This window comes from Vespa velutina, chromosome 8 (assembly GCF_912470025.1).
Source record: "Vespa velutina chromosome 8, iVesVel2.1, whole genome shotgun sequence".
NCBI lineage: Eukaryota > Metazoa > Arthropoda > Insecta > Hymenoptera > Vespidae > Vespa > Vespa velutina.
In genome coordinates, this window is record NC_062195.1 from 5,025,334 (window position 1) to 5,038,306 (window position 12,973).

At 26.8% G+C, this 12,973-nt stretch overlaps 2 protein-coding genes across 23 annotated transcripts; one reads left to right on the forward strand and one right to left on the reverse strand.

Moving 5' to 3' along the window:
* Positions 1-1,274: 1,274 nt before the first annotated feature.
* Positions 1,275-11,239, reverse strand: LOC124951266. 22 transcript variants are annotated; one of them, XM_047499388.1, is made up of 13 exons: positions 11,027-11,214; positions 10,288-10,943; positions 9,726-9,801; positions 9,546-9,652; positions 9,303-9,362; positions 8,858-9,208; positions 5,148-5,433; positions 4,735-4,956; positions 4,316-4,624; positions 3,744-3,868; positions 3,553-3,670; positions 3,316-3,482; positions 1,277-3,135 (listed from the first exon to the last, which is right to left on the reverse strand). In XM_047499388.1, exons 8-13 carry the CDS (start codon positions 4,945-4,947, stop codon positions 2,910-2,912), a joined length of 1,158 nt encoding a protein of 385 aa, XP_047355344.1. In that variant the 5' UTR covers positions 4,948-4,956; positions 5,148-5,433; positions 8,858-9,208; positions 9,303-9,362; positions 9,546-9,652; positions 9,726-9,801; positions 10,288-10,943; positions 11,027-11,214; the 3' UTR covers positions 1,277-2,909. The 22 variants fall into 22 exon arrangements, with proteins under 22 accessions (XP_047355348.1, XP_047355355.1, XP_047355344.1 ...); XM_047499387.1 differs by having other exon boundaries at positions 9,290-9,362; XM_047499382.1 differs by having other exon boundaries at positions 9,278-9,362.
* On the forward strand, positions 7,031-9,771 carry LOC124951265 (prostatic acid phosphatase-like). The gene is made up of 7 exons (XM_047499378.1): positions 7,031-7,210; positions 7,373-7,461; positions 8,041-8,139; positions 8,224-8,463; positions 8,548-8,733; positions 8,836-9,171; positions 9,254-9,771. Exons 1-7 carry the CDS (start codon positions 7,153-7,155, stop codon positions 9,428-9,430), a joined length of 1,185 nt encoding a protein of 394 aa, XP_047355334.1. The 5' UTR covers positions 7,031-7,152; the 3' UTR covers positions 9,431-9,771.
* Positions 11,240-12,973: the final 1,734 nt, after the last annotated feature.

Here is a 12,973-nt window from a genome sequence, read left to right on the forward strand (position 1 = left end):
AAACGTACTCTCGAGTGTGTCCGTCCTGACACGGAGTAGTACTACTTGCTGGTTCGACACACCAACCAACCATTAGTCAATACTTTACGTTAGTCGATACACGTTATAAACTACTGCCAACGCTTTCGATATATCTATATAGTCTCCTGATATAAAATTATCCAATTTATGATCTTCTGTCAGTGATAATACTGTTTATTACCCATCCGTTTATTATAAAATAATCTTATCTACGGGAGAAATATAGATACTTAATTTTCGTTATTATCTTTTTCCTTTTATTTTTATTTATTTTTAATGCTTCTAATATGAAGTAAAAAGCATGCAAACAGAAAAAACAAATGGTCAAAAAAAAAAAACAAATCCTGACAGCTAAGCATTAAGTATTTCGAATAAAATGATTTACTTCGTCTATTAATTATAAATAAAAAAAAAATAAACTAAACACAATAACATGCATCGTTCTAACAAATTTTTTCTAATAAGAAAGAAATCAGAATAAGAAAAAATTAAACATTTAAATAAGAAAGCAAAAAAATTAATAAATTAATTATATTTCTTTTCAACTCGATATTAAAATTGTTATTAAATAACTCGTAAAATACGAGTTCGACGTATACTAATTGAGAAACGAAATAGAATTCGCATTAAATTTGTAGAAATTAATGATCTATTTCGAATACGTTAACACAGACGTAATTTTTTTCAACAAAACATTCAAACGAGTTGTGTTTACAAACTTTCACAAAGTGAAAGTGGTTTTCTTTTTTGAATGTTTCTAAGTAATAATCTATTCGTACCAGGAACAAAATGCAACATTTTAATACAATCGCATGCAGCAAAGAGTATAATAAAGTTGATGAAAAAGGAGCAATTTACGTAAAAGGAATATGAATTCATAAGTATATTTACAGATCTATAAATGTACACTCATCGTCATTCAAAATTATATCTATACACATACTTGATATCGTTCTTATATTATCCAGAGGAAAATATAGAATATTACGTACTCTAAAGTCATATATAACATATAGCGTGATTGTATTATACGATTTTAATGAAAGATAACTTTTTAATCTGATTTCTCGTTATCGTGTAGTAGATCGATTTATTTAATGCATTTTCTTTTAATTAAAATCATGCATTTTAAAGTTCGTAGGATATTAAAGTAGGATACATCGTAAGGACATCAAATGTTATATTTATTTATTAATCGTAATTCATATAATATTAATTATAATTATATAATATTACATCAAAGACATACAAAAAATATCTACACTTTGTTATATTTTCAAAGATAAAGAAATTATTCAAGTTGTCTTTTTAGATGTTTCATATAATAGATCGTTTATTTAATCATGAATTGTATCGTAATAATATATCCTTCAGTCTCAATACTTATTTTACTTTATCATGACAAAGTTTTCATTACAAATATTTAATAAGATCGCTAACATAAATGATAATATATATCTCTGCATTACCGACATTCTGCAGGAGCCCCTTTTGACCCAATATTTTGTAACGCTCCTGGATATTCGTAGTTTTACATTATATTCCTTATAAATTACGAAACTTTCGAAATGTTCTACTAGGTAGCGCTTCGATCATCGCGGATTTTGATTTATTTTATAATAATTTTTTACTAATTGTTATGATTAAGATACTGAAACTAATTATTTATATTAAAAATTTGATCAATTATATCAAATCTGAAGCGAAGTATAAACTATTTTTATGATAGCATTTTATCAAATAAAATATTGATATACTGTAATTTTATTATATTCTTATTAAGAAAAGAAAATTCCTTTAAAATTGTAAAAATACATTGTCTTTTAAAACATCAAGTATACAGTAAAAAATTTTTTCCATTTTTACATAAATGTCTATTATATTTTTATTTTCTAATATAATTCTGTCATAAAATTTCATAGCATACAAACCAAGTTTGACCAAAGAATATTTATTTTGATGATGTATTATATGATTCTCTAAAATTTTATCTTTAAAAAAAAAATCTTACATAGCTTGTACATTCTTATAATTTTTTAATAATAAATATGCCATAATTATGTTTGCATTATTAATTTTAAATAAATATTGCATGTTACTAACTTAATATTTTCTTTATGTATAGTTTTAGAACAATGAAATAAATTTCATTGATTTTAATAAGTCTTCTTGCATATGTAATATTGAAAGTCAAGATCATAATGGTATCCATCGTGTCTAAGCTTTGTTGTAACAATTAAATGTATTTTTATAAATATATTATATTTTAATCAGAGAGATTTATATAACATTTATCTAAGAAAATTTTCAAATTGATGCATTACTATTAAATATTATTGATAGAGAGAATAAAAGTTTATAAAATAAATTGCATAGTAAAATAATCTATAAGTATCATATAGTATACTTATCATTACTGTAATTAATGAAATTGTACTTTTTATAAATTACAAAACAAGATACAATACATAATCTTTTATATATTTATTAATAAGTGCAAAAAATAATAGTAAAGAACATACTTGAATTATACTAATGTTATTGTTTTTAACAATAAAGCAATTAAATTAAATTCCTAAATATGTTGAAAATGCAATTCTATTAAATGTCAAGTAAAAAAAAAAAAATGTTTACTGCAATAATATGCAATCTTCATGTTCCAACTTTTTTATATTATAATTATAATTATAATTATATACGCAAATATACATCCATATGTTCCTAAACATATGTACGTAATTTCGGTATATATTACTGCTTTTTTATTATAAAAATTCCTTTAATGTTATTTATCGACCAGCTTTTTAAGCGATAAATATATTTAATTATTGACTATACTACATTCATAATTAATAAGTATAATCTCATCGAATAAATAGTCAAAATTCTCAATAGACTTTTAATTGGTCATTATCGTCAAATCCAGCACTGTGACCTGCATTGCGTACAATGAAACTTGTTCCATCGTAATGCATGCGCCGTTCTCCTCGGCGTACAAATAAATGAGATGTTTGACCCAATGAGGCTGTGCAATGTAGAAACGGAGTTGTTAGGGATGCAGTTCCATTACTAGGTGACGTTCGTAACTGATATTTGTTGCTATTACGTCCAATTCTGTTTAAAATGATAAGGAATTTATTGCAATTAATTATATTTTTATATGACTCTTTAATAGACTTATACACTTATCAATAAATAATTAACACTATCTTATAATAAAAAAAAAAAAAAAATATATATATATATATATAACTAAAACAGGAGATAGAAAAAAATATGTAAATAGAAACATACCTGACAAGTCCATCTGGAGTCTGAGAAATTCTAACATTATTGATGATCCAATTTTCAACACCTTCATCTGTAATCCAATATTGCGAAGCTCCGAGAACTGTAGTCGCTTCTTGTAAGCACGTCGATCCATGTCGCGAGCCAGAATAAAAAACACTTAAAGAAATGTCCTAAAATAGTATAAAAATACTAATATAATTAAGATCATTAGATTTGCAAGATCGTTAATCTATTATATACTTGACTCATATCCAAAAACGAGTCAGTAGTCGTTCTTGTTCCCGCTGTATCCACTAAATATACAAGAGCACATTGTTCACATGTAAAACTAACACCCTTGTACCACATCTTTGCATATCTATCAGAACCAGTAAAAATTATAATTGATTATAATGTCCATCTTTTTCTATAATCTTTCAGAGATAACTAACTTATTATTGCCGTGTGTATCGTGAGCTAGAATTTCAACGCGCGATCCATATTGATATATTCTTCCATTCGGATGTAGTAATGCAGAAGCTGTTCCAGAACAACTTAACGAAAGCACGATATTATTCTGCACTGACGAAAGATTTAACAGATATATGTAACAATGGTGTCAATATTCTTTTCTTTAACACATTACGGTCCAGACTGTTCGCGCGAAAAAACTTTTACGCGTAATCTGTAATGTAGTCTGTGTGTAGAATATAATGTCTGTATTTTCCTTTATAACACACATTATATATATATATATATATATATATATATATATATATATATATATATATATATGTATATATATTGTAACACATATTTATAGTTCGATGGCATTTAATGCACAATGTGTAAAACCTTATTTATATGTCTTCGGTATTTTACGAGCAAAAACATATTTTTATGTCTCCGGACGATAATGTGTTAATATAATCATCAGTAAAATTTATAAGGGATCATTATAAAGTGAGAACTGTTGTTCATCGATATCACCGAAGCGAATATTTGTACAAAATGATAAGCGCACCTTAAAATTGATCACTCTCACAGCACGATCAACCGTCATATCAACTCGAATCCTATTGCGGAGTCTCAAGGAGATGGTACCGTGTGGTGTTGTAATGGCACCTCCGGAACCCGCATCAGTTTCATGTTCTCTCCAATTTTCCGTATAAACACAGGGCTCCTCATTCGCGTAATAAGGAGCTGCGATTGTTTTAAGATTTCTTGGCTGTCTCCAAATTGCCGGCGAACTCGAATAAGTAGTTGTACCCGTCATACCAGTCCATTGATCCGCTGGTGGTGTTTCGAAGTACTTGGAAAATTCACTGTATCGCTGAAAGTTCGTTCTCGGACGATTACGAAAGAGGTAACACGAGAATGCGGCTTCCAATAGACAGTAGAGAAGTCAAAAAAAAACAGAGAAAAAAGAGAAGTGAAACTTACAGATATAAATATACATACTTGAAAGTTAGTGTCCTCGGTCTGAGCGTGATAACTGTGAGTCGTATAAAGTGATCGTGGTCGCATTGGCGTTGTTGGGACACTTTGAGTTTGAATCGTAGTCATGGAACATGCTGGTAATATAGCCGACTGTGGACCCCCTGGCGCAATACGCTTTTGCATATCCTTGCGGAATTCTCCACAAGGATTTGTCATGACCCTCCCCTATGATATATATGTATATAATTAATATAGAAAAATTATTATTATTATTATTATTATTATTATATCGTCATATTTTGGGACATTGTTGAAAAATAAAAAAAAAAAAATTCTTTCCTATCAGAACTCAATGGATACTTAAATTATATAGAAACTGTGTTTATGTGTATATAAAAAATAAATTTTAGATAAACCTTGGAATCACTAGTCACGCTTTTCGCTTTTTTGCGACGAGCATTTCGGTGTTTGGGCACCACCGTTTGACTACCTTCGTTTATGTGATCCACGGCTGGTGATTTTTATCCTTGACTCTAAACTTTGTATTTTCTCTTTGAGCGACCTTCGACGTTGTCTTCTTTCTCTTTATCTAAGTATGTATATGTTATATTTACGAGAAACCTCAACCAAAAGCTATCATATGTTGCTCTTGTGCTTTCTTCGTTTCTCCTTCTTTTTTCTTTATACAATTGTCTTGTGATTCTAGAAAAAGGACACGGGTCAAGCAAAGAGAAATCGAAACTGATAGATAATAATCCAAAAGGAGCTCATTCTAAAAAACGATATTCTGTTAACTATCTTTATGATAGAAAACAAATGAAAAATTTGATTGTCCGTTGCCCTTGACAATCGTAAGAAGTTAGATTACGCGATTTATACATTTATATATTATATATATATATATATATATATATATATATATATATATATATATATATATATATATATCTGTATAATATACACATAATCTCGGAAATAAATCGGTCAGAGACGTGACTTACTTCGCCTTCTTGCAAGTGTCGCATTATTCGTATTAAACGCTCGTTATTATGGTTGGCTTGTTACATCGTCATCACGCTGTAACGTTAGTATCTACCAGTCTCAATCTATGCCAATTTGTCCAATGACATTTGATTGAATAATGATATAAACAAAATTAAGATAGGGCATTTGGTACAATCGTATATATATATATATATATACACACCCACACATACATATATCTGTGTGTAGGTATATATCAAAAAATTTCTTCGTAAAAAAAGACATCTTCATGAGTTCAGAGATAATTACAAAGACGATAAAATTAATAAAATGTTTTACTACATTATTTCAAAATATTGACGTATTAATAATTAGTTTAATAATTAGTTTCATAATAATTAATTTCTTAAACTTTTTTAATGATCTAATCTTTAATGATCCAATTTTTAATCTAATTTAATCTACGATAAAACGTTCATCGTTTAATATATTTAAAGTAATATTGTATTATATAAAGTATATTTGTAATATAAACTATATAATGTAATATTGTACTTATCAATATTAATATTGAACATATAATTATCTGTATTTAAATTATATTTAAATAAATAATATCAACAAAAGTTCGTTTAGAACACACACAGTAATATTCTATTATTAAAGTAGGATTACAATATTATGATTCGTTCAAATTTTTTAATCGATAATGTTATCTCAATGTGAAACCATGAATTTCATCTTGTATGAATACTACGAATATGACAGAGAGAATGATTGTTTACCTTGAACTTGAAGATCATAAAAATTAATTTATTCTTTCTTTGTTCAATGTTTAAAACGCAATTTATACTTCAATAATGATCTTATTATCACTAATCAAATATCATTAATTATATCTATATATCATACGCATAATATAACTTATCTAATGTAATTGTATGATGATCGTAACTAATGTTGATCGTATTTCTTTTTATTCATTGTATATATAAAACAAAAAATAAATATAAAATAATACGTTCACATGTAGTAATCTAATAATAAAAGATTATATTATATATCTAAGTATATAGCACGTATGTGCAATACTTCGATATCTATTTTATTATTAACAATTTATAATATATATATATATATATATATATATATATATATATATACATATATATTTACACACACACACACACACATATATATATATCTCAACATATAGTAATTTACATTATGTTCATCATTCTCAATACTATTACAAAACTTTCCTTATGTGTAGTCATTTCTTGTGTATGGTGGGGATGCGCGATTTATCTACTCGCGCTTGTTTAAAAGCTTCAATTGGCGCGCATACGGCACGCGTAACTCCAAAGTTTATATTTTACGTACTCGTTAAGCAAAAGTCTGTTTATAAAACAATTAACTTCTTTTCATATTATTAAAATGAATTCTTTATTATTTTTCACTTTTTTAATTGTTTTAAAATTAAATTTAACTTTAGGTAAATTCATTTCACATATCATTATTTTTTTGTATCCTATTATTGATAGAGTTGACGAGTATTACGGACTGTTAGTTGCATCATCATGCTAAAGCAATTTTTGAAATTAATTTCCTTATGACTTCATCATATCTTTACGAAATAATACTACTTATATTTCAGAATCTCCTGTTTCAAGTGGCGATGTTAAAGAAAACGAAGCGTCACATAATTACAAAATTAATGAAGATACTTTGCGTCTTGTTATAGCGGTAAGTTTCACATGATAATATTATGCTTAGAAGATTAAGAAATTAGAGATACGAAAAGCATGTGCTCAATTTAATTCTTTACTTATCGTTATTGAAATAATTAAGTGATATACATAAATTAATTTGTTAAAAACATGTGTGTATGTGTTATACATATAATATATATATATATATATATATATATATATATATATATTTTTTTTTTCAAAAAATAGGAAATATATATATATACATATTTGCAATAAATAAAAAAATATATGTATACATTTCCTTTATAGTTATTTAAAAATTTTGTATATTTTTTTTTTTTCTTTTTCTTTACATCAGTTTCATTCGCGTGATTTCATATACACTATATAATCTTTATCCATTTATCATCAATGATAAGAATCGGCAATAAGGTAGAATGTCGTGTTCCACGATGAGTACATGTGGCCTCGTTTACATAAGAGGCGTAATTAAATCGATTTATCATTATCGATAAGGGAAAAAAAGGCCATTTATATTCTATTACGGACAAAAAAAATTTAAGCGTATATGAATATTGTATTAACGTACTATTGTTTTTCCAAATTTTAGATTATGCGTCATGGAGAACGAGCTCCCCAAGATACTTATCCAAATGATCCTTATGTTAAGGATACCATGAAACCATATGGTTGGGGCCAATTAACAAATGTAAAAATACTTTTTTTTTTTTACGTTTCTTTTTTTTATTAGAATTTTTTAACTATTACGTCCCTTATATTTTTACGAATCTAGGTAGGTCGAGTTAATCAATATAATCAAGGAATTTTTTTAAGACAACGTTATAATGAATTTTTGGGTCAGACTTATAGTCCTGATATATTTTATTTGCAATGTACCTCTGTCGATCGTACTAAAATGTCAGCTATGTTAGAAGCAGCTGGCCTATGGAAACCGACTAAAGAGCAATCTTTCAAAGCTGATTTTCCTTGGCAACCTGTTACATTATTTTATCAGAGACGCTCGGAGGATACCGTAAGATAATTTTGTTTCTAATATATATACATATATACTAATAAATTTTTATCGATTCTTTTATATAATCTTACAAATTATTAGCTTATGTTAATATGGGATACGTGCCCTAAATATGCTCAAGCGCGTAATACTATATTACAATTACCAGAAGTTCAAAATGTGCAGAATGAAAATAAACAACTTTATGAAGAATTAACAAATTTAACTGGCATGACTATTGAATCTCCTGAGGATGTTAGCTCATTGTATAGCACATTAAAAGCAGAGGTACGTGAGGAAAAATATTATAAATTGTAAATATGTTACTTTATCTTGTTTAACGTTAAGTACTGATACTATTAATAATAAGATAAAAATATTTACTTTTAGGAAACAATGAAATTGACTTTACCTGACTGGACTAAGAAATATTATCCTGATAAATTAATACCCTTAACATTGTATGATCTTAAACTTAACACATATAACGATATGCTTAAGCGGCTTAAAGGCGGCCCATTGCTTAAAAAGATCGTTTATGATATGATAGCCAAAAAAAAAGGAACTTTACATCCTGAAACAAGAAAAATGTTTATGTACGTAGGGCATGATAGTACTGTGGTAACTTTGCTTGATGTATTACACATTTGGAATGATCAAATGCCAGAATATAACATTATGACTCTGATAGAGCTTCATGAAGATGCCTATGGTTGGAATGTTCAGGTAATTATTCCACTTGTAAAAAGAGGCATCATTATTTCTGTTAATACAATTATATAATTATATATATATTTTTCCATAAAAGGTATTTTTAAGAAATACAACTAACCATGAACCATACCCAATGACTATACCTGGATGTGCCACGATTTGTCCAATAGATAAATTTATAAAAATCTTGGAACCAATGATCCCTAATAATTGGAAGGATGAATGTAAAATTGAAGGAGAATATATTTTACCACCAGCACCGGTGCCATAATTATAAAAGAATAGATCTATGACGTTAATAATGTAACTATAGAAATGAATTTATCTCTAATAATTTTTAAGCAGAAAAATTTAGTATTATTTATAAATATAAAAATATTTTATACCTTAACTAGACAATGCATTATTTATCGTTAATATACAGGCTGTGATTATAAATGGATTAAATTTGATAAACTCTTTTAGAATCTTATTGACTTAATTTATAAGTTATCTAGAACATATTACAAGGAAAAAATGACTTTTATAATTATTCCTAATAAACATATTTTAAGTATTATACATACCTCATTAACTGTATATTATCTCATTTTAATGATACTTTAATATTTTCATTATCCAGTTTGTAATCTTTATTTTCATCTGAAATAATTAAATACATGTATTTCTTGTCTCTTTTTGTGTATACTTTATAGAAGCAATATCTAACCATATCTCATTTATAAAAATATAAATGTATATATATTTAGAGAGGATTATAATTTAAATATAATTTTGGCACGAACATGGTATGTATGTATGTATGTATATATGTGTATATATATTTTGGCACCAGCATGGTATATATGTATATATATATATATATATATATATACACATACATATCATGCTGATGCCAAAATTATATTTAAATACAGGAGGAATATATCTTCTCCTTTTATTATGTTATAATTCTCTCTAAATATATCCTAATCTCTTTAAATTATTTCCATTAAGAGTTCTTTTTTTTTAGCCTTATTCCTTAAAAGTTAAAATATTATAATTATATATAATTAGTATAATTTTCAAAGCTATAAAGTATTTAAATTAAAATGTAAATTACTTATTTTTAATTAAAAAAATACTTACTTTTCTTGTTTTTCTTCAGTTTCTTCATATCTTTTTTCTAACAGTCCTCCATAAGACTTATTTTTATCTTATTTCTAAATTTTTAAATTGCTAATTGCAAGATTATCTTATCCAAAAAATTATATATGTTGTCTTTCTTCATATATATCGTTGTAATCAACTGATAAAGCCTCTTATATAATTCAGTCGAATACAAATTTCCTGTTGCTCAATATTCTAACACGATGTCTCATTTTGATAAAATCAAAATAGCATTTCTTAAGAGCTTCCACTTCTTCCTCTTTATCTTTATCTTTTATTTTACTTATTTTTAATTATTAAAATACTTTTCTTGTTTTTCCTCAGTTTCTCCATATCTTTTTTCTAATAATTCTCCATAAGACTTATTTTTATCTTATTTCTAAATTTTTATATCACTAACTACAGGATTATCTTATCCAAAAAATTACTGTCTTTCTTCATATATATCATTGTAATCAACTGATACAGCCTTTTATATAATTCAGTCAAATACAAATTTCCTGTTGCTCAATCTTTTAACACGATCTCTCATTTTTACAAAATTAAAATAACATTTCTTAAGAGCTTCCACTTTTTTCTCTTTATCTTTATCTTTTATTTCTTTTTCACATGAACTTTGATCATCTCTGCATCTGCTTCATAATACATACAAATTTTAACTCTATATGTAGCTTAAAATGTATCAAATATAATATGTATCAAGTACATTCTAACTTACTGTTTATTATCATTTTCAATTAGACAATTAGAGTGAAACAAAAACGAAGGTAACATAATGATTTTTGGCCAAGTATATTTAAATTGTAATAATGAACGAATAACTTTATTAATATCACATGAAGATGTGGGATGGAATATTACAAGCAATGAACTATACTTATAAAAAAATATAAATGGATAACTTAACCTTACTTTTAATGTCATTAAAAATCATGCGCCCTATGAAACGATGCATAAAGAGTGTTATACTGTGTTCCTGAAATGAGACACTATCTATCAGCGCCAGAGAGTCGATACGTTCAATTTGTGAAACAAAATGCGTCTTAACGCTATGCAAATGCATTAAGACTAGATGATAAAAAAAAAGAAAAAAAGAAAAAATCAAAAATATCGATTAATCATAAGTCTTGATATTTTAAAGATGGAAAAATGTTGAAAGAATCATATGAATAAATAAAAATCTACGTGCTTGATACTTTAATGAAGAACTATATAAAACGCGATCTTTTCGAATTGTCCAAGAACTTTTATGAAAAAATAAAATATTATGCAAGATTAATGTATCGACAATATCTTAATGAATTATTATATAATTTATGAAGATGATTAAATGATGAATTATCTAAATATAGATTTGTAATTCATCTCGTATGCGATTGATCCATGAAATGAAAGCGAAATAAAGAAATATCTTTTGTTTCTATAAATTTGATTTGTAATTCATCTCGAAAAGGATGAACGTTATATTCTCGGTGCAACAGATGCACTGAAAATGATGGATAGACATCCGGTACAAAATTATCTGAAAGCAGCTAAGAGCACTATTGAATGAGGCATACAAACCTGGGGATTCCATAGATTTCGTTCCTCGTCCTATCAATCCCATTATTCTTGTTTCTCTCTTTCACTTTCCTTCCCTCTTACTATTATTCGATAGATTCAATAAATAACAGACCTCTTTTGCCATTACTCTTTGTCCTATTCCCTTTCTAATATCATCTACTTTCCCGATACAAAAACATATATTTCAATAACCAGTTACATATCCTTGTGCCGTATAACAACTAATTACAGGACAACGATTTCGAGATTTTTTTTTTTATGAGCTCTGATAATTCTACATAAATACATTGCTATATCTATGAAGAATGTTTTGTTCTTTCAAAAAGAGAAAAAAAAAACCTTTTCATAAAACATGATTAAAGATCTCTTTGATCAGTTTTTTTTTTTTTGAAAATAAATTGATCGCCAATATATTAAAATGTTGATTAATAATCGAATTAAATGTTTGTATGTACTATAATATTCTATATAAATACGATTCAAACTATAGCTTTACATCGTAAACACAGACGTACTCTCGATTGTGTCTGTCCTGATACAGAGTGGTACTACTTGCTGGTTTGGCCTATCAGCCGACCATTAGTCAATACTCGATACACGCTTTTAATCATTACTAACTCCATTGTTATAGTTATAACGATTATCTGATATAAAATTTACGATCTTCTGTCATCGATAATATCGTTTATTATTATTCGATTATATCTAATAATTATTCTCTTTTGAAAAAATAGATATCTAATTTGCGTAATTACATTTTCTTTTATTTTCCTTTATTTTTCAATATTTCCACATTGTTGAAATAAAAAGTAGTTAATGAAAAATCTCGACAGTTTAAATCGAATATTAAAGTTAGCGAATAGAGAATTGAAAGATGATTGATATGATTTATTAATTATAGTTTTGAAATAAAAGAAGAATAAGAGTAAGTAAGAACGGGAGGAGGAGGAGAGGAAAGACAAAGGGGGAGAGATAGGGCAAGCAGTAAGGCTTAGATACGCAGTTAATGTCGCATTACGGTGCAAGTTGCATAAGGACGTGCATCGTTCGGACTATTTCTTCTACTTTGGAACGACGAAAAAAATTTTTGACATGACCGAAA